A 23,478-nucleotide genomic window follows, 5' to 3' on the forward strand; every position below is an offset into this window, starting at 1 on the left:
GCTTCAGTGAGCAGAGGATTTTCACAGTAGTTTTGAGCTGTTACATCCTCAAATGTTTGTTGTGTTTCAAAATTACAGCAGTAGCTTCAGCAAAGGTCCCCAACCCCTGTAGACCAGCCAAAACCGACAAGGCTGCGTTTGCTTGTGAGGGTGGCCGAATGAGCAAAGTAAAGAGAAAGAGAGGGGAGGTCATGTTAAGTGGTTCTGCAGGCGGTACTGGCAAATGTTGGCAGACATGCGTGCCTACACCTCTCCATCTCTAATGTGTGTTTTCATAGACAACAATGTATGACTCAGTTCATCTGTTACTTATTTCTAAGGAAAGGTAGAATTTTAAAAACAATAATGAAACCTCACAGGCGTTCGTATTGTACAAAGAACCTTTTGGTTCATGGTTGTGAGAAGCCACGAATGTGGCTTTGGGCTCCAAATGTGAAGTGTGTTAGCGGTGTTTCAAAGGAAAAACACTTAAAAGTTAATGAAAAGTTAGATTTTCTAATGAGTGATGTGGACTGTTAGCCTAGAAATCTAGACAGACAGTAGCCGAAGCAAAATGATTTTGCTCCTGCGCTTTGGTCTAGCCACACGCCATAGAAGCTTCAGCAGGTCTACCATTGGCCTGAACAGTATTGCGTTTTGCCAATCACTGTGCTCTATTGGTTTGGTAGGCAGGATGGTTGTGACTGAGCTGAACAACAAAGATGTCGACGGCTTGTTTGAAATGGCTTTGGTGTCAACTTTGGACTATTTAGACCTAGGCTTTTCTTTGAGTCTAGAGCATATAGAGGTACTTAGGTAATTATTTTTTTTAAAAAGGATGCACTTGTGTCATTTACGGTGGACTGCCCCATTGAATGACACCCATAGTGATGAGTATGTCACATTGTTTGTTGTCATAAAGCATGCAGACAGAAACTGAGGTCTCCCTATGGGTCGTGGCCAGACCATATGTTCACATATATAGGATGCAGGGTTTTTCCTGGCTCAAACTGAGGCAGAGGTGGTACCATCCTGACCATGCGCCAGCACATGCATACTCTGTGCATTCAACTGCCTCACTTTTTTAAAGGCTAAATATTTTTTCATTAAGTGTTCTAATCTAAGCTTCTGTTGATTAATTGAATATCCCATTTGACGTTTCAAGTAAAACAAAACTGGTTTGCTGCTAAAAAATATGAAATAAAACAACACAATTATCAGGCTGAAAAAACAGACTCATTATAAAAGGCCAATTAATATGCATTAGATTGGTGTTTAGATCCCATTTCCCATCTGATATTTATAGGTAAAAATATTTTTAAATATTTGACCTACATTTCAGTAACATTTTAGGTTTGTATTAATAACACTTATCCTAGTCAAAATAACACATAAATATATCCAATAAAATATAATGAATTGCATTAACATGCATTTGTATTGGAGATGCTAATAACATTTAATTTCTGCTGCTAGCAATGTAATGGTGGCATGTCCATTATGTACGGATTGGCAATAATCCAGTTTAAATTATGTTCAAAGATAGAAGCGTCTGTGATTTATATACTACAACGGCTTGCCATACTTCCTGCGAATGTGACTCGTATCTGCAGCGGTTCTGATCCATAGCGCTGCAGGATACAGAATAAACAGGATGGTGGGGACTTTTCATCTGCTTGTAGAGTTTAGTCTTTCTTAGTTTTACAATCATCATATATTTTTCTGCGTGCCACTTGATATTGAGACTGCTACCTGTTAGCTTTAGCATTAGCAATCTGAGTGTAGCTGCACTTTTGATCCCAAACTTTGGACCAGTTTTGCCTTTGTGCCTTTGCTGGTTGCTTTATTTTCCTCCACTGCATCAGGATTACCACACTGTGTGCCAGTTAAAAGCATTTTTCTTACACGTAACTTACTTTTGTTCAGTAAAGTTCTGGGGAAAATAGTAATTCAAAGATGCTGCACCAGTGCTACGTTTAAAAATAGACAGACATGCACAGACAGTTTTTTTTTTTGTCGCACTGTACAGCCCTGCTCTGATATGGAAGAGGCTGGGGGAAAACCAAGACGTCAAAAGCACTAACCATAGATATCTACCAACTTGCGAGAAAAGCAATTTTTGATCTTCTTTTTCTGCAGCTGTTTTAGCGCTTTTCGGTGCACCGCTGCTGATACAGCGACCCTGTAGTGGTGCAACGCTGCAACTGCAGTTAAAATAACATCCATATAGCTGGGGGTAGAGTGAAATCAGGCTGGAACGGCACAAAATTAGCTGGAGGCGGCCGCCATGCAAATATGAACGCAGGAAAAACCCTGGGATGGTTTGCCAGGCTAGTGGACTATGTCAGATATTTTCTAAACAACCAGCTAAATTGTTGGTTCTACTAGCTAGAATCTAAAAGTTAGTTTTTACTAAACAGTACCTTCAATTTGCCGCAGCACCGTGGCGGCATCAGGGCCAGTCATCCATGGTCAGACCATGGCGATAATGAGGCAAAGATTACGCAGTGGCAGCATAAAGTGGGTATGGGGGCGGTCTCTGCGCTGCTGCGGACATCCGTTTATCTTGGACATAACTTGCTTTTTATCGCGATCAAAGCCGGGTTTATCAAGGTTTTTTAACAAGTTGCTCCTAAATGTGTCTGCCCTCCACAGTCCCCGTGCAGTCTCTGATGATCTGAGCTCCAGCTCTAATGGAGAGAAGCTCCTGGAGCTCTGCAGCTCAGCTGATTTAGTTTTAAAAGCAAAGCTTACGGCCCTTGTTTGCTTTTATTTTCAGTTAAGTTGCCAGCCGGAGCTCTGCATTAACTCCCTACGTCATCATGACACCTCTTTCTGTTGCGCCAAAGCACAATCGCCATTTATATGACAATTACCACAATATTACTACCAAGAGAGGTGGAAAGAATGCTGCAAAATTTGCACATTGCCATGCTGGAATGGCACGTTTATAAGAAACACTGTTGCAGTAATATTACGCCGATTTGCAGTTTGTCTAGTTAAAAGGGTTTAAATTTCCTTGACTCTTAAATCATTTTCTGCTTTTTAGATCGAAATTTTCTCTATTTTTGTAGAAATCACTAACCTGGCAAAACATCCTAAATATATAAATATAAAGCTTGGCCAAAATCCATAGATGGATCTTATTCATGGGGTGGAATGTATAGTTGTTTTGCAAACGGTCTTCGCATGCATTTGGACAGTGCTAGGACATGGTTGTGAGATGGCAGTCCATCATACACTGTCGAAGAAGAAGAAGCAACAACATTAATAACATAAATAAAGGACTTAAACACCTCTATCTACTCTTGTCTCAAAGAAAAGCCATAGTCCAAATTGTCCAAAGTTGATACCAAAGCCGTTTCAAAGGAGCATTGTTGCTGAGCTGATGCCATCTTTATATTTGTTCACCGTCACAGCTCTGGTGCTAAGCCCACCCAGTTTCTCTCTACAAATATAAATCGCTGTGATTGGCCCGACTTGAAATTGTTCGGGCCAATGGTAGACCTGCTAAGACAACAATGGAGCATGGCTAGACCAACCCTCAGAACATCTGCTACTTCTATGTTTTGTCCAGATTTGTAGGCTAGGAAAACGTTTATGTTGGTGTTCGATCTTCTGCTTTAGATACAGTAAATTTGGACATTACATTTCCACGGGTGTTAAGTGCTCGCCTAATCGGAAGGTTGCAGGTTTGAGCCCTGCTCAGTTTGTCGCTATCCTTGTATCCTTGGGCAAGTCACTTAACCCACCTTGCCTGCTGGTGGTGGTCGGAGGGACCGGTGGCGCCAGTGTACGGCAGACTCGCCTCTGTCAGTGCGCCCCTGGGCAGCTGTGGCTACAATGTAGCTCATCCCCACCAGGGTGTGAATGTGTGTGTGAATGGATGAATGACTGGTTGTGTTGTAAAGTGCCTTGGTGGGTTCCAGGACTCTAAAAGGCGCTATATCAAATACAGGCCATTTACCGTGTAACATTTGAAACATTCAGACATCACGACAGTACTTCTAAACCGATTCTGGGTGGAGATCCTTTTCCGTTTATAACAAATCTGTTATTCAGATGATGGATTCTTGGGGGATTTCTGGCAGCATTAAAAGGTGGAGCTGACATGCAGGTGATGAAAGCTCCGACCAGTTGCTTTACCTCAAAGATATTTTCATTTTTCTTCATCTTTTCACCCTGTGTCAGTGGAACCGAGGCTTTTAAAGGACACTTTCTGATTGAATACGCATGAAACTCTAATTTCCCTGGTAGAGATGTAAAAAAAGAAACTACAGTCGGCTCCACCATAAAATACTGTCTATTCCTCACTCAGCGCCTGACTCCTGCTGCTCACTGCTTCTCCTTTCTTGCATTTTCCTCGGTTCTGACCTAAATTTCCCGAGCTCTAGGAGAGAGAGGGAGAGAGAGAGAGAGAGAGAGAGAGAGAGAGAGAGAGAGAGAGAGTGCTGAAACGTGATTTAAATGTAAGGCCAAGAGCATATGGGAGTGATCATGGATGCATTTCTTTGGTCAGAGCAATTCATGTTGCTTGCCCTTAACTGGCAGCCAAAACCATAGTGGCACTGTGCCCAAAAGTCAATGTTTGGATAACTGTGTGCATGTGTGTGTGTGTCTTCCTCTGTTAGTGTGTATTTCTGAACCTCCATCAGCTTGAATGTGTATGGATGTGTTCCAGTGTAATTTCTCTTCCATGCATGCATATGAATGTGTGTGCATGAGCTGAAGCTTTCCTGTCATCATTCATTTTGTTTGAATGACAGCTTCAATACAATGAACAGGAACTGCTGTCTTTTTGCTAGTCCCGCTGTTTAATTTAGTGGATGTAATGTGTGAGAATGAACAAGCCAAAGACCCGTAATGTTTTTCAATTTCGTGAACTTAATTTTGAAGTACCGTGTGTAGCCATGACCTTTAACAGACTAAGAAGCTCTACTGTTCTCATGGCCGGCTTTGGCAGGATCTGTTTAACTGCGTTCGTGATGAAACTGTGCAGTGGCACCCCGGTCCACTGCAGGAGGCTGTTGATTGTTGTATTGCTTTCTCTGAGTTTGAATTGACAGATACGCATGTGAAGTTCTCCCACCCTTGGTTAAAGTAAGGGGCTGCTACGTCCAAGTGTCGTCTCTCATCAGAAGATGTTAACTAAATTTGCAGCAATTCTTGCATCAATCAACAGGTTTAGGGTTGTTTGGAATTATTGTCATAAATCATTGCAACAGATGGCAGAATTGAGGACATTTCTGGAGCAAGTTCAGTTCAGTTCACTTTATTTCAAACATATACATTCACCAACATTTCATAAAATCATTCCATGCAGTTGTTTGAAAAGGAGTAGGGAGAAGTGTATACTTATTTAGCCCTACCCCCTCAGGTTTACATCCTCATCATCAAAATTTAAACAACAAAACATTTACAATGCCTTAAAAAAACACACAAAAAATAAATAAATAAATAAAATTATCATGTTCAACTAGAACTATATTTAGATTTTCTAATTTGTAGAAGAGATTAAACATCAGTTTGCATGCCGTCCTGGGTTAATTGCATTTTCTTCATTCTTATACTTATTTAACATTTCTTTTTTGAGTTTTATTTTAAACTGGTTTACATTACTACTGACCTTTATTTCTTCTGTTAACTCATTCCAGAATTTAACGCCCGCTATTGAAATGGACATCCTTTTCAATGTTGTTCTTACTCTTTGTACTTTTAAATTCCACTTCCCTCTAAAATTATACCTCCCTTCTCTTTCTAAGAACCATTTACTTATTTCAATTGGGAGCATCCCTTTCCTTGCCTTATATATTATTTGCACTGTTTTAAACTTGACCAGGTCCTGGAATTTTAAAGCTTGCGTCTTAATAAAGAGTGCGTTTGTGTGAGCCCTATACCCCTCCTGATTTATTAGTCTAATAGCCCTTTTTTGCATTATGATTATGGTCTGAATATTACTTTTATATGTGTTTTCCCAAACTTCTACACAATAACTCATGTATGGTAATATGAAAGCAGAATATAACATATATAATGTTTTCCTATCCAGAAAATGTTTTACTTTCCCCAAGACAGCAATGCTCCGTGCTAACTTTCCCCTCACATAAGTGATGTGTGATTTCCAACAGGCCTTATGATCAATGATCACACCAAGAAATTTTATGGTATTAACCCTTTCTAGATACACATTATCAACACATATTTCAATGTTAATATTTTTCTTATGGTTTCCGAATAACATAAATTTTGTTTTATTTAAATTTAAGGACAATTTGTTTCTATCAAACCACGTCTTTAATATCTTTAACTCCTGTGTGATCACCTCCACAACCTGTTGAAATTCCCCACGAACAAAGTATATTGGTGTCATCTGCAAAAATTACAAACTTTAGGATCTTCGATACTTTACAAATATCATTTATATACATTATAAACAATTTTGGTCCCAATACTGATCCTTGAGGTACTCCACATTCAATATCCATCAATTTAGATTTAAACTCATTTATTTGTACATATTCCTGTCGATTCATCACATAGCTTTTTATCCAATCCAATACCACACCCCTGAACCCATATTTCTCCAGTTTGATTATTAAAGTCAATCTAACATTTAAGGCTAAACAATTTCAACTCTGGGACTGTGCTTTCCTATGTAGATTTGTAATGTTGCAATGGCCATGGAAAAACTGTTTGTTTTGTGGAAAGCTGGTTTAACATAGGGTTGTCCCGTTTCAATATCGGAAGTAATTCGATATCAACCCAAAAAGTGCATCGGATTATATCAGACGGCATCAAAAATACCAGAAATAAGCAGTTAGTTAAGGTTCACATTTTTGCAACCAATGGTTAAGACAAAAATTTTCATTTTTTTCATACTTACTGTTATTGGCTCTTTTTTTCTTGTTGATTAAGTAATATTCTTGATCAAGCCTTTCATACACTCCACACTACAAAATAGGTAAAAGTATGTATGATTTGTGCTGATATCGTATCAGATTGATATCGGTATCGGTCAATACTGAAGGCTGCAATATCGGTATCGTATCGGAAGTGAAAAAGTTGTACTGGGACACCCCTAGTTTAACATGTCACAAGCTTAAACACACACCCTTAAATTAGCATGTCCCAACCCACTTTGATCATGGAAACGTATTAACATTGTCTGGAGTAATGCTAGCCGCAGAACAACGGTAGCATTAGCTTCTGCAAACGTCCTTGTTGGATGGGTGGAAAACAACAAAGAAGAATATTGGAACACACATGTAATATTTCAGGATGCACAGAGAATTTCAAGACTTCGAACGAAAGCCAGGTAGATTCACAGCTTACAGAGTACGGGGAGTGTCATAGAGCCATTGGCATAAATCAGCCAATCAGTATGCAGCTCATTTAATATTCATGTTCTGGCTGAGTGGGTGGGGCAAACCAGTCTATCCATTGTAGGGCCTTATTTTGAGGTAGTAGTTGGCCATTTATCAGGGCTCATGGGCCATTCTGAGCCACAACAAAGTTTCATATGTTACAGAGAGGCTAAATAAACAGTTTTTAATTGTATAAAAATGAAGAGTTGTTCCAGGACACCTTTAACATCTTGCCACTCTTTCCTGTCACTGTTATCTCAACCAGTGTTCATGTTGCTGCACCTGCAGTGGATAAATGTTTCCTGACCTAGAGTTCGTCTTTAAAACAGTCTGTTCTCTGGATTTTGACTCATGCATATATTCTTATTTTCTCAGAAAATAAAACATTATTATTATTATTATCATTATTAGTTTTATTTTATTTAACTTTTTGTAATCACTTGCTTTTACTGACAGGAGTTGTTCCTCCAGCAATGCATGCAGACACACAAAGAAAAAAGAACTTTGTTCAGTTAAGAAAATAAACCTTTTTGTGTAAAAACGACGGTGTGGAAATATTTAAGGTGCTCTGGAACAGCTTGAAATCTGTTTAGCTTGTTTTAGTTGGCAGGATTTAGCTCTTAAATGAGCTCTGCTCTGTTAATATGACTCCTCTCTGAAAAGTTCTTCGTTATTCTCTAAACTGTGATCCCACTGACTTTTTTCTGCTGCAGGCGAGATACTGACTAACAGCTTTTGCACACAACCCCATTTAATAAAAACAAAACTATTTCCATTCACATCTTCTTCCATCTTCCTGTTCATCCTTTCAGGAGCTGCTACCTCTTGTTCTATCTTTCGAGCTTCCAGCCATCATGCAGTCTGACCCCAGCTCCCCGACTGTGCAGCACATCTCACAAACGTACAACCTCACCGTCTCCTTCAAGCCCCCGACGCGCCTCTACAGGGCCACAGGTGTTGTCCGCGGATCACAGAATAACGTCAACGCAGTGAAGGTGAGGAGTCTCGTATAAAAAAAGCTGTCTCATTATTAATTTCATTTTTATTGCTTTCTCAAATGTATGTCCTCATATTTTATTTATTTCTCTAATAATTTTAAATTCATTTTAATTCAATTTTCCTTTCATTTGTGATCAAATAATAAAAGCTTTGTCTATTTTTTTTTTTCACTTTTCTTATAAAAACGTCCTTGTTCATCCATATACCACCGAGGCAGCAGGGTGTTGAAACACGTTTGGTCTCACTTCAGCTAAATTTCTGCTTATTCAGCTTTCCATCAGAAAGTTGTAACAGCAAGTCCACAAGTCTCCATGGAGTCTGGCTTTTATTTTAAATCAGTCTTGGAGGGGTTTTATTTATGTCTCCAGCTCATATACGACATAATACTCATTATGGAAACTTAATATAATAAATACACAGAGATGCATGCGCTCATCAGACCTCTGAGCTATTGTTGGTGATGTCCTGCCAAGGAGTTTCAATCATGTTCATCAGCATACTGCATTTGAACTTAATGCACCTCAATGCATTCACGTTTGCATTTTCTTTTCTTTTTACTTGCCGGGCTACAGTGCATAATGGTGTTCTGCATGCAGTAAATGTTTGCAGTAGTGTTTGACTTTGTGGAGGGTCTGAGGGGTCAGTCGTGACTGGGACGCTTGCCAGATGAAGGTTAACGGATCTCGTGGATGAAGTGTAATGTTGTTTGGTGGTCTAGGCCCTCACAGCACCTTCCCAGATTGCCAAAACCACTTTGGATTTTTGTCTGATGTTGGCTGAGATGTGAATTCCAGCTGGGATTGATGGATCTGCTAGGCTAAGATGTGCCTTTAGAATTTACTCTTTAAAGACTAACCCTAACCCTGCCCCATACCGTGGAAAACACAAGATTTCCTGTTGTCAACTTTAAAAATAATACTGTTTTTGGGGAGGAGGGTTCTGCTATGTTTTTTTTTTTTTGATGTGGTCTAAGTACTGTGTAACAGTGAGCTTTTGTGTTTATAAAAAATGAAATAGTTTTCATCAGTAGGCTTAGAGAAAAAATGCTTTTTTAAATAATATACATTCATTTAACCCTTCAAATTACTTGATTTCATGGTGTTTCATGCCCCTCCCTGGGCCGCCACCTTACCGTGGTGGAGGGCTACGTTGTCTGAGGCTTTGTGCCTCTGGTTGGGTCACCCGTGGAAAACAGGTCCTAGGTGAGGGATCAGACAAAGTGCAGCCCATAGACCTCTTATGAAGGAAAACATAAATGGAAACCGCGTTCCCTCGCCTGGACGCGGCGTCACCAGGGCCCCCCACTGGAACCAGGCCTGCAGTTGAGGCACATTGGTGAGCGCCTGGACGTCGGGCTTTTACTCATGGAGCCCAGCCGGGCACGGCCTGAAGACGAGACGTGGATCTCCTTTTCCATTAACTCACCACTCGTGGGAGGGGCCAAAGTGGTTGGGTGCAATCATGTGTGTTGGGTGGTAGCCGAAGGCAGGGACCTTGGCAGTCTTATTCTCTACTACAAAAGCTAGCTCTCGGTACGTGGAATGTCACCTCTCTGGTGGGGTAAGAGCCGGAGTTGGTGGGTGAGGTTGAGAGGTTCCGGCTAGATATAGTTGGACTCACCTCAACGCATGACTCTGGCTCTGGAACCAGTTTTCTCAAGAGGGTTTGGACTCCCGCATTACGGGAGTAAGTCGAGCTCTTTTCCAGTGAGAGTTGGACTCCGCCAAGGCTGCCTTTTATCACCGATTCTGTTCATAACTTTTATGGACAGGATTTCTAGATGCAGCCAAGGTGGTGAGGGGATCTGCTTTGGTGGCCTGAGGATCAGGTCTCTGCTTTTTGCAGCTGATGTGGTCCTGTTGGCTTCATCAGACACTGATCTCCAGCGTTTGCTGGACTAGTTCGCAGCTGAGTGTGAAGCGGCTGGAATTAGAATCAGCTCCTCTAAATTAAAGACCATGGTCTTGAATCAGAAATGGGTAGAATGCCTTCTCCAGGTCAGGAGCGAGGACCTGCCCCAAGTGGAGGAGTTTAAGTATCTCGGGGTCTTGTTCACGAGTAATGGAAAGCTGGAGCATGAGATCAATGGGCAGATTGGTGCTGTGTCTGCAGTGATGTGGGCGTTGTACCGGTTTGTCGTGGTGAAGAGAGAGCGGAGTCAGAAGGCGAAGATCTCGATTTACTGGTCGATCTACGTTCCTACCCTCACTTAAGGTCACGAGCTTTGGGTAGTTACCGAAAGAACAAGATCACGGATACAAGCAGATGAAATGAGTTTTCTGGCTGTGCTGTCCCTGAGATGGGGTAAGAAGCTCGGTCAACCGGGAGGGCCTTGGAGTAGACCCGCTGCTCCTCCACGTCGAGAGAAGCCAGTTGAGGTGGCTCGGGCATCTGATCAGGATGCCTCCTGGATGCCTCCCTGGTGAGGTTTTCTGGGCACGTCCAACCAGGAGGAGACCTAAAGGAAGAACCAGGACACGCTGGAGGGACTATGTCTCACGGCTGGCCAGAGAACGCCTTAGGATTCCCTCAGAGGAGCTGACCCAAGTAGCTGGGGAGAGGGAAGTCTGGGACTCTTGACTTAGGCTGCTGGATGGATGGGTGTTTAGATAAAATCCTGCAGACCAGTTACATATTTTTAGTCTTAGAAGCAAAATCTTGCAGGATTTCTCAATTTTCTACATTTTCTAAATTTGCTTTTATTGAATTACACTTCTGCAACCTTCTGGTTGGCAGTAATATTTTACCCTTAAGTCAAATTCCTCCCAAATGAAGATAAAGGATAGTAAAAGTAGAATTTTGCTCATTGACAACAATTTAATCATTTACTGAGCACTAATATCATATATTACTGATTCCAGATTTTCATACATGTAGATTGGTTTGGTTTTTAAATATATTTTGTGATTTTTTAAAAAAAATGGATATACTCAGTTTTTTATGCGGTATCAGTGAGTCAACACAAATCAGTCAGCTATTAAATGAGAATGATGTAAGTGTGAAACACATTTACTTTTATTAGTACTGCTTGTCAGCACCTGATGCTTTATTTATGTTTATTCTTATTTGTCTGTATTCATGCATAATAAGTACCATGTTGTTGTTTGTTCCCCAGAGAGGCACAGCTCTGCTGCTGGAACACCTCGCTGGCAGTCTGGCGAGTACCATCTCCATCACCACCCACCTGGATATCGCGCCGCAGCACCACCTTTTCATGAAGGGACGCAACGGCAGCAACATCAAGCACATCACCCAGAGGACGGGAGCCCAGATTCACTTTCCTGACCCCAACGGACCCCAAAAGAAATCCACGGTCTACATCCAGGGGACCATTGAATCCGTCTGCCTGGCACGGCAGTGCCTCATGGTGCGTTCATTTATTTATTTTTTTAATCCAACTGAATGGTTAAATTTTATTATGGTTAAAATAGAATTTGTTCTATATTCCTTATAAATGCAGATACAGTTGTCTCATTAACATCTAGTAGAGGATGAATGATGTGTGGAGTTTTTGGATGGATTTAGATGTAAACCATGATTTCCTCGAGGGTTCGAACAGCCTTGGTGGATGTTTGCTTGGCCCTGCTTACATTGCTGAATTGTTTTTATGTGTATGTACACACATAAATATGTGTGTGTGTGTGTGTGTATGTGTGTATAAATATATATATATATATATATATATATGTATATGTGTATATATATATTATATACACACATGCACACACAGTGGCCATTGTCGTGCTGTTGCCTGTGACCACTGAGGCGACTCTTCCCTACTATTACTCAGGAATATAATTAGTCCGTTTCAGAAATGTGTAAAAGTAATGGCTGTTTAATCGCTGTTGGTTTAAACTTCTGCTTAACTGGTGAGTCAAAGGCCTCTCGGCTGTAAACAACTTTTTGATTTTTGTCTGGAGATCCGTAATGTGGGCAGTAATTCTGCAAGAGCTGCTTGTCTTTGTCTGCGGTCTCCCAGTTGATCGCTAACACACTTGGGGAGTGCTGAAGTTGTATCAGTGACTAAACATGACCTTCCTTCAGCTTTAAAACATGCAAGTCACTCTGTGGGGAAATTAAAACTTTTGAGGTGATGGGAGATGAGTTGCAGAGGAGGGGGGGGGGGGGGGACATGGGAAGCAGAGGATCAGCTTTGAGTTGGAGAAGAAATGGGATGAGGAGAAGGTGACGTCTCCTGTCGGCAGAAATAGAGCTGCACGATTTTGGTCTCTGTAGATTACTAACTGTAGCCAGACTGTAGATTACAGCTCTAATCTCAGAGGCAGCCTGATTCTATACTCTGCTGCTAATTACACCCACTCACAATCGGAGTGCTGTCCAGCGCTCATCCCAAAATACCGATGTGTGTGGAGCTTGTGGTGGTGATCGTGCAAAAGCGATTTAACTTGTTGGAATTTCCCAAACTCTGTGAGGGCTGAATGCAGCCATGAATCTTCTCTTTATTGGTACGGCTATGTCTCGGCCTGTAAATGCTATAGTAGAAAAGGAAGTTTACCAAAAAGAGAATATAATTTAAGTGCACAAATAGCTTGTTATAAAGGTAGTATGTTGCTGCTCAAATAGGAAAGTAAAAGTTTACATGAAGTTGTTTGTGTTTTTAAATGTATGTATTTATATATATTTGTTTTTGTTTGTTTGCCCGACAGGGCTGCTTGCCTCTGGTTTTAATGTTTGACATCAAAGAGGATGTTGAGGTGGAGCCACAGTGCATCACAGCACTGATGGAGCAGCTGGATGTCTTCATCAGTATCAAACCAAAACCAAAGCAGCCAAGCAAGGTGAGAGATCAAGCTAGAACCAATGGAAGCAGAGCGTGGGTAAAAATATTTATTAATCAGAAATCCTCCAAAAATCAAAGATCCAAGCTAACAATGCAAACGCATAAATTCTTAGTTTATAGGTCGAGTTTCTGTAGTCAAGCGTTCACTATTAAAACAAAAGAACAATTTTTTGTCTTTTCTTTTTTAGTAATTTTCAATCATTCACAATGAAAGCTTTCTTTTTTTTATAGATATGGAAAACTGTTTGGATTACATATTCCCTGCATAGAAATCGTGATTTCTTCAGAATTAAAATAATTGAACCTGTTCTACAAACACTGCTGCAGCTTTTTAAAATGTATCTCTATAAAACAAATCAATCTTATAATCTGTGGATCTGTGTTTAAAGGTGTGGAACGCTGGAAAACCATTTTTAATAATCATTTCTGATTATAATCGGTCACTCAGTTTTTTATGCAGGCTAAACATGAAAGTGGTCTCCTACACCTATCTCCTGCATTAATGTCTGATAGAAAACAGAAATAGAAACTCTAGGATTTGAAAAGCCCAACAGATCTACGTCACACTGTCACTTAGTTTTTTTTTTCGATTGCTAAAACTCAAAAAGCAAAAATGAGGCACAATTTTCACAACCTTTACTTCTGTTCCCAGTCGCTTGACTCAGTTTATCACTACTTAAGATTTCCTTATCATATTAGAACTCTGATTTTCCTCCTTTACACTCTGATGTCAATTTTCACATTACCTTGCTGTCAAAACACAACACACCATTTTCAGGTTTACACACACTTCTCACATAAATTCTCAAAGCTTCAATCAACAACACACAAATATTCAAATCTCTAAACTTTCGGGTCTGGCGAGCAATTTGCAGTCAGGGACTGCAGCATAAAAGTACGTTTCCACAAGGCTACCCAGGTGTATGAGTGGTTTCAGGACCACCCACGGTTCTTCATTTTATACCTTCCACCTTATTCCCCCTTCCTCAATCCCACTGAGTTTTTCTCAGCCTGGAGGTGGAAGGTGTACGAAAGGAATCCACAGAGCCAGGTCCCACTGCTTCAATCCATGGAGGAGGCTTGTAGAGATGTGGCCTTTGAGGCCTGTCAGGGCTTCATGAGGCACTCGAGGCGGTACTTCCAGCGCTGTTTGGACCAGGAGGACATCGCCTGTGATGTTGATGAGGCCCTCTGGCCAGACAGAGACCGGAGGCATGATGCCCCATGATTATGCTTGAATGGGAGAGGGGGTTGGGGGGGGGGGGGGGGGGGGGGGGGGTATAACTGTAAAAATAAAATGTTTTGTCTCAAAATTTGTGTGTTGTCTAATGTTTGTCTCAGAGAAAAGTTGGTTTTGTTGCAAAGGGAAGCCACAGTTTAGGAATTTGTGTGTTTGGGGTTTTGTGTGCAGTTTTGAAAGAAACGTACAGTTTTGAAAAACGCGTTTTAGCAATCGAAAAAAACTAACATTCATGGACTCATCCATCTGGACTCGTGACAGGGAAGGCTGTTGTTGGTTTAGCGCCCAAGAAAGGGCTTAGCGCGTCTCCGGTAGTAGAAGCTAACCGTTAGCATTAGCAACCCCACCACAAAGAAAAGCTCCTCCAGGTTTATTTGTGGAGATAAAACATTTACGTTGGAAGTCAGTAGCAGAGTTGCATCGCTGTTAGCTTAACAGAGGTGAGCTGTCCAAATATCAGGAAATAAGACTCCAAAACTCACCGTCTGAAGCTCAGCTGTGATGTGGCTCACTTCTAGTGCCTAGAAATGGTGCACCTGTGTTTTTTGCCTTCCAAGTACAACTTACAAGACATTAATTCCTACTAGAGACCCCTGCAAATGTATTTTAAATGAGTGTTCTACACCTGACAACAGTTCCACTTCTTATCTACTTCACTTTGAATTTAGTTGCAAATTGCTCACATATTCGCTTTAACCCTGATTAGAGTGAGTCCTTCAAGAGGAAAATATTTTAAACCCCTGAACCAGAGAATCACAAGTCCATCTGTGGTGGGTAAATAAAAATAAATACATAAAATGGACATCAGTTTTCACATTTTGTTTCATTTATTGTGAAATAAAACAATGAGTCAAACATATAGATAATACTCATTCATCAGAAATGTCCATCTTGAGAAAAGAGTTCTGATTATTAGAAGTGACGTGAGAACTGAGCTTCTGTCCTCTTAAACCACCAATTCAGTTCTTGGCTTTCTGAAGGCAATTTAACTGGTTGTTAAATCATTTTCAGAAAGTTTCTTCCTAAAAAGCAAGATAATATTCCTCTTTTTAAATATTTGTATGAGTAATACTATAAGAAATCTGTAGCCAAATTTCATTATAAAGTCTCTTTTTTAAATGTTCTGCCCTTTGCAACCACGATGAGACGAGACCCATTTGCTGACAGGCCATGATTCTGGGTTTCCTGTGAACCTTGATTGCAAATATGCAAACATTTTCTAAATCAGACAAACAGCCTGTGGCTGAGATGATTCCTCTCCAAGACTTTGAGTATTTTTCTGTCCATGTGGGCGATGTTCTTGTTCATTTCAACAGACTCTGCCCACATTTGATTATAAAAGGACCCATATCATGCTGTTTTACATAGGGATGGACAATATATCGGGATTAATATCGGCCGAAGTTAGTTATTTTTTTACATATCGGTATTGGTCCGATATATAAAACTGGGCCGATATTAACAACCAATATTTTTCCCATCTCGGCTAACAAATGGAGACTATGCATATATATATATATATAGATAGATATACGTACATACGTATATACGTACATACACATATACGTACATACATACATGCATATATATATACATATATACATATATATATGTATATATATATGCATGTATGTATGTACGTATATATGTATATATATATGCATGTATGTATGTACGTATATATGTATATATATGCATGTATGTATGTATGTACGTATATATATGCATGTATGTATGTATGTACGTATATATGTATATATATATGCATGTATTTATGTACTTGTATATGTATGTGTATATATATATACTGCATGGTGGCGCAGTGGTTAGCACTGTTGCCTCGCAACACAAAGGTCGCAGGTTCGATACTCGGCTGCGGCCTTTCTGCGTGGAGTTGCGTGTTCTCCCCATGCATGCGTGGGTTTTCTCCGGGTACTCCGGTTTCCCCCACAGATCACAACATGCCCTATAGGTTAAAAAATAAATAAATAAATAAATTGTAAGTCGCTTTGGGTAAAAGCATCTGCTAAGCACATAAACATAAACATATATATATGCTTGTATGTATATATATGTATATATATATATATATGTATGTATATATACGTATATGCTTTTACGTGTATATAAATATATATATATATATATATATATATATATATATATATATATATATATATGCATATGTATATATATATGTATATGCATATGTATATATATATGTATATGCATATGTATATATGTATATATATATATATATATATATATATATATATATGTATATGTATATATATATATATGTATATATGTATATGTATATATATATATATGTATATGTATATATATATATATGTATATGTATATATGTATATATATATGTATATATATATATATATATATATGTATATGTATGTATATATATATATGTATATGTATGTATATATATATATGTATATGTATGTATATATATATATGTATATGTATGTATATATATATGTATATATATATATATATATATATATATATATACACACACGTGTGTGTGTGTGTATGCATATACGTGTATGTACATACATGTATGTATGTATGTATATTTTACACTTTACGCACAGAAAAACTCCCAGCAGTATTCCAGAAAAGACCCTTTTTTCACCTCCACCTCTGGCTGCTGACAGTGCAAGCGCAAGCGGCACGCTGAGGAAGGGTTTGGAGAGCGCCTGAGACGCACTCGACTTTGTGCACTACAGCGTGTCGTTGAGTGGAAAGTGGATACCCTTCTTTCTTTTAGAGTCTGGAAGACTTCTGGTTATTTCATTTGGAGAAATGTTTCCTGATTTAAAACTTTGGCTGAAGTAGCGCTCGTCGTTATTCAGCACTTGCCTTGATTGTGTCAGCAGAGCATGGATCAAGAATACCCCCTCCCCTTTTTTTACCTTTACATGTAGATTTAGCATGACTGGGTATGTTCGATATTATCAGTCTTCCATTAATATGGACCAGTATCAGCATTAACATTTTTTCATCGGAAAATATCGTTATCGGTTTTCAGTCTGTTATTGACACAAATTTTATACACATAGTATACATCAACATTTTCAGCTACTTCTCTCTCAAAATGTTAAAATATGAAAGATCTTAGGTAAAGTTTTTGAGTACAAATTTTCCTTGTGTAGTGACAGTACACTGTCCTCACAGCACGTAGCAACATGTAGCTAGCTATCTAACAAATGACTAAAACAATAATCTTCACCCAATGCTTTATTTTCTCATTTGAAGATATTTATAATTGTTGTATCACCATATCTGCAATATATAGAAAAAGAAAAAAATATGTTACTAACTAATAAACATGTGTTAGCATCTTGCGTAGGGAGGATGAGATTCAGCTGCTAAATATATATATGGCACTTTTCCCATTACTAACATAAATTGACGCAACTTTCATTTTGCACAGAATTTTTTTTTAAACATGTGTGAAAGGAGATATGTGATGTTAGTCACCTAAAATGGTTTTGTTTTTCTTTTTATATGAGTGGACACAGCATATGACGTCATCAGAATGTAAGAGTTGGCAATTTTGATAAATCGGATATCGTATAGAAGCCAATATCAAGCATCTCTACTGGTAATATTTCTGAATTAAAACTGTAACATGAAATAAACCAAAAACAAGGTCATGCCGCAAGCTTAAAAGTTAATTACTGACAGTAACAATATATAAATGCTTGTTTTTAAATGTATAATCAGAATAACTCATAGACGAGGTAGATGGTACATATTTTGATTTCAGTGTAGCTAAACCTTAATTTTTAGAGAACATGAGCAAACGTTTCTTCTTCCTTGGGGAAAACTCAGCTGCCGTCTTAAATTCAAATCTAAAGTCGGGCAGACTGAGTGAAACAAATAAGTCACTGTTGCATTTCCAGATAACTTTCCATCAATGGTGCCAAATGGCTTCATAATAACATAAATATCATGGTGTCACATTTAATCGCTGTTTAATGGAGCTGAAGAGAGGATAGACTGGAACCCAGTACCAGCACTGGGAAGTGGACATCATCAGCAGCATAGTATCCCCTGAACGTTTTTAAATGACCTATTTTGCATTAACTTTTACAACCAAAAAAGGAACGTGGTTATTTCTGCAATTATTCTCATTATTCTTTTATATTTCATAGTTATGCACAGTCTTTTAAAACAACTAGAGCCCGCTTTACCTTCAAAATAAATCTGAGTTACTCACTGTCTGCCTCTCAACAACTGTTAATATTTCTGATGGTATTTCAGCACTTAGCCGACTGCAGCCCCGTCTCTTTGAGGTGCCCACATCCGACTCGTAGCCAGGGCTCCATGCCCAAACCAGACAGGCCTGCAGTGACTGCTGCAGAGGTGCCAGGGTAAATACTGGCCCAGCCCAGATCCACTTGAGAACCCTTCACTTAAATATTTTAATGAGGTGACTGCGTTCCCCCAAAAGGCCCGTCCAAGTGTGTGCTGTAGCCTCGGTGCTCCCGATACTTTGGCAGGCCTACAAACGAATGGAAGTGCGGGATTGTGTTAGAGAGAAAAATGGTGCCTGAAAACTGTTTTTCAAAAGCTCCAACTGGTCAAAGACAGGAAAGGATTTGTGTTCACAATCTTTGATTCGACATTCTTGAAGGGTGTGGCTTTCAGTGGATGTGGAAAATGGAGCGGCTGTAGCTTGACTGGTCTTTTCACCTCTTTGTGTTAAAATAAAAACATGTATATTTTTCTAATAACTTTCCAACTCCTAGCAGAAATCTTTAGCTCCCATGTCTCCCTGCGACTCCTACTTTGCTTGTTTGTTTATCCTTCTAATCTGCTCCTAATTCCCTCTTCCTTCCTCCCATTTCTTTTTTTGTCTTCCCCTACAGTCTCCCTTTCACTCCCTATCTCCAGTGCCAACATTCCCTTTGCTATCCCCTCCTCTGCCATGATTTTCTCATGCTGCATCCCAGCGTTCATCTTTGCCCCTCCCCGCCTCGTTTTCCTCCTCACCGTGTTGCTGTTATCTCGACTTTTCTGTTTTCTTGGTTTCCGATCACCGGTTTTGTTTTTTCTCTCCCAGTCGGTGATAGTGAAGAGCGTGGAGAGGAATGCCGTCAACATGTACGAAGCTCGAAAATTCCTCCTGGGCCTTGAGAGCAACGGAGTGTCCTCTTCCTCACCCTCCGTGGCCATGAATCCCCCCGCCAATGGTCAATCCCCTTCCCTTCTTTGCCCTGTTGGCCTGGACATCCTGGCCTCAGCTGGACTGGGGCTGAGTAATCTGGGTAATAATTCCATCTTTTTAAGCTGCTTCTGTGGGTTTTCCAGGGAAAATATAAACGAGGGCAAAAAGATAAAACATAGGGATGTCCGATATTATTGGTCTGCCATTAATATTGGCCGTTATTGGTTAAAATGTAATAACAGAGAATATCTGCATCGGTTTTTACTCCTTATGACCCAACTTTTACTTATCATATATCGGAATTTGTTTATATCATTAAGAGTTAAGCTATGTTGGTATATCTGATAAAGGCATCCCTAATGAATCATTCCCACTAGTAACATATTTCTGCACACTAGACACTCATGTTATCACAAATGTCCCAAAAGCCTGGAATCACCAAATCAATCCTCATTATCCTCTAAATCAACACAAATTGCAGACTGCGAGTTGTATCTTGGCATGTTTGTTTACAGCAGCAGATTTCTGCAAATCTGATTTCAATGTGATGATAAGAAAGTAACGCCAAGACACTCTCAGGCATCTTTGATCAGTCAGCCATCAGAAAATAACATCAACACAGACGTGGCTGCTCTGCTTTAGATGGATCTTTAAATTCTGGATGGTTCTGAGGAGAACGAGGACTTTTCTCTGAAGCGCTGACCTCACCGAGTTCATGTTGGAGCAGATTTTTGTCTCCAAGAGGAATTTGGGATTTGGAAAATTTCAAGTATGATAAATGTTGACATTTAAATAATTTTTGCTCTTTTTCCCCCATTAAATGTGTAAATTGGTTTCAGATCAGCTCATTACAACAGAAGCATTTTCTCGTTGTTTCGCTGAAGCCCAGGGACCCGCGGGTGAAGCTGTGGACGGCCACATCCTGGCCTTTAGTAATTGCTACATGCCTCTTTTCCTCAGATTACAGATCAGTCTGCCAGAAGATTCCCGGGCCTTATTCCTGGAGCCAAACTAGCCCCTTGTTAAAGCCACAGACTTGTTTCTATCTGTTTTCATACACTCTGTTTGGGTTAACACGCCAAGCATCATATCGTCGGCGCTCTCAATGACATGGTTTCATTGGGTATGAGGATACACGCTGTATATACTTGTGTATCCATGACCTTGTAGACATGGATGAAGTTCCTCCCCACATTTGCCGTCTGGTTGATGGCAGTGTCATGGAATTCCAGTGAAATAGCTGGAAAACCGAGATTTTTGGTTTTTGAGGGCCTTGGTGCAACGGGTGATTAGTTAAAAAAAATAGCTTTGTGCCCTGACGGGACCACCACTGATCTCTTCTTGTTTCTTTCTTCAACTCTCACTCCTATATGCAGGTTTCTTAGGTGCATCAGCGCCCCACTCGCTCTCCAACTCTGTCGCCCCGAACGCGATTCTGAACAGGTTGAACTCAACTCTGAGCCCTCTGCAGACGCCGAGCCCCAGCACCCCGACGCCGCCCCCGTCTCTGTGGCCCAGTTCACTCACCAGCACTCAAAGTTTGTAGTGATGTATAGAAAGACAACTCTACTTTCAGAAACATCGGTCAGATTCAGCAAAATCATTATTCCTCTATTTTTGTTGCAGACTTCTCATCTCAGCTGATGCTGCATCCTGCCACTCAGGCCACTCTGAGCAGCATCCTGCTGTCGAGCGTTCAGGGTTACACTCACAGCACGCCATCTCCTCCGCCAGGCCTCGCCCCCATTGAGAAGCAGCCAAACGGAGTCCCTGACTGCACTCGGAACGGACACGTCAAGGTTGGGTTCTGTTGTGCTGCTTTCCTGTTTATTCTTAATCAGTAAATGACGTGAATGTTGCTCTGTGAACACACAGCATCCTGGCTATGCGAGGTTAGCAACAGCAGCACTTGCAGAAACCGTTCTGAGTCCTGCTCCATGTGACTCCGCTCAAGAAGCCAGCGGACGTAGTCCATCAGAACTACTGTCCAGTAAGTCCAACCCAGATGAAGGTACACCTCAAGAGAAATATAACAATCTTCACCTGTGTGTCTGTTAGCAAAATATGTGGTTGGTGAGGTTATGTGGAGATGGTCGGTCCTCAGTTAGTGCTTTGTCTTTTAAAGCAGGGTCTGTAGCGTGATGTCATCAACGAGAGGAGATTTTGAAGTTTAAATGGCTTTAGCTCCTGTCCATGCCCACCACTCCCCTTCTAGAAGGAACTGAAAGCCACACTTCATACCGTGCTAGCGCTAACAGACAATGCTTTTGATATACCGTATTGATAGAGCGACCCCGATTATAAGATGAGCAAACACCAAATAAAAATCACTTTTTAAATAAACTATTTTTATAGAAAATTTGACAACAAATACTGAGCAAAAATACTATTTTCATGCAAAACTCAGAACTTTGCTGACATGTGAAATCAAAAGTCAAATGAGGCTTTTATTCAGACGCCCTCTTTTTTGCTGTACTCACTCACTCTCATTCTCACTCATGCTACTGCGGTCCCAGTGTACCATCAGATTACCACACCTACTAACTCCTCCCAGAACGTCATCCTCACTGTTATCCAATACATGTATGCATGCAATGTTGGATGCCTCTGCTGAATTGACCACCGTCATCTTAACATTCCCATGACTCTGCCTTATAGCTTGTTAAATTGCTCCACTTTCAGTCCACTCTGCTCTGGACCTCTCCTCTCCATTTTTTTCTCCTGTTGAGAACATACATCCTGGCGCCCTCTGCTGTTACAAGTGTGTAATTGTTAGACGCCAATTATAAGACGACCCCACATTTTAAAATATTTTCAATGAAAAAATACGTTGTCTCATAGTCGGGTCGATACGGTTTTCCTGCTGAGATGCACCGGATTCTAATCGTTGAAATATCTCCTCACTCTTCATCGCGTTCTGCAGGAACTGCTAATCACTCGTTTTTATCAAATCTGCATGGTTCAGGCAGGGAAACGTCTAACCCCTTCTTTCCACTGGACACAAAAGCAGCATGTAACAAAATAGAGGCGTTTTACCCATGAGTTCCCTTCCAACCGGGAGCGATTCTGACGAGCACACACACACACACACACAATCACACCATGCGTGGCTTTGGAAGCAAGGATAAAGATGGCTGCATGTATCCAAAAAGGTGTGGCTTTTTATCTGTTCTGTTTACCTCAACTTCGGAGGTTTATCCTAGCCTGGCCTTCCAGACAACTCTAATTCTGCACAGAGAAAGGGTCTGGGAACTCTCCTATTTAAATAACCCCACCCCCTGAGAATTCCAACCGAGCCAATCAGCGCTGAGTAGCGTACGTCACACACCACAACTCCCGAGTTTGTCATAAACATAGTGACTGAAGCAGAGTTCACTGTGGCTCTTTCCTCTGTTCTAAATTACTTGAATGCCTTTAAAACCACAAGTAGAAGCGCTAAAAACATTTCTTCTAAAAAAAAACATGTTTGCGCTGTCGCCAGATGCCATTTTTGACTACAGCTAAAAAACTACAGCGCTGCGTAGTACAGTTGACATTTTCGTCTTTTTTCTGATTCATTATTTTTGAGCTGGCTAGTCCCGCCCCTCATATGCGTCTCTGCCTGTGAGTAACCAGACTCTTTCTCTGTGCAGAATTAAACAGAGGACGAGTCTGGCAGGCCAGGCTAGGTTTATCTGCCCATGACTTTTATTTTGAAAGTTTCAGAATGTTTTACACTGCTTTCGTGTGTGTGAGACTTCCTGTCTGGCCCGATCTAAACTGTGGAGCTTGATGTGCTTTAGAAGCGTAGTGCATACAATTTTTTTTTTACAAGACTCAGAACGTAACGATGTCCCTTTGCTTCTGGGATGTGTCCAAAGCATTATTCTTGGCTGCCGGAAACTCGTTCGCTATACTGGCG

General features: G+C 40.4%; 1 protein-coding gene across 3 annotated transcripts in view; it reads left to right on the forward strand.

Moving 5' to 3' along the window:
- The window catches only part of LOC107375951 (protein bicaudal C homolog 1), a 110,474-nt gene that overhangs the window by 72,907 nt on the left and 14,089 nt on the right, over nt 1-23,478 (forward strand). For 2 of the 3 annotated variants that reach the window (XM_015944798.3, XM_054750308.2), the window contains exons 7-13: nt 8,156-8,338; nt 11,458-11,709; nt 13,010-13,141; nt 19,473-19,677; nt 20,954-21,115; nt 21,204-21,376; nt 21,453-21,588. In XM_015944798.3, coding sequence (XP_015800284.3) covers nt 8,156-8,338; nt 11,458-11,709; nt 13,010-13,141; nt 19,473-19,677; nt 20,954-21,115; nt 21,204-21,376; nt 21,453-21,588 — 1,243 coding nt within the window. The remainder of the gene's footprint in view (nt 1-8,155; nt 8,339-11,457; nt 11,710-13,009; nt 13,142-19,472; nt 19,678-20,953; nt 21,116-21,203; nt 21,377-21,452; nt 21,589-23,478) is intronic. The other variant, XM_015944799.3, reaches the window with a different exon arrangement.

The sequence above is a fragment of the Nothobranchius furzeri genome, chromosome 12, assembly GCF_043380555.1.
Source record: "Nothobranchius furzeri strain GRZ-AD chromosome 12, NfurGRZ-RIMD1, whole genome shotgun sequence".
Classification (NCBI taxonomy): domain Eukaryota; kingdom Metazoa; phylum Chordata; class Actinopteri; order Cyprinodontiformes; family Nothobranchiidae; genus Nothobranchius; species Nothobranchius furzeri.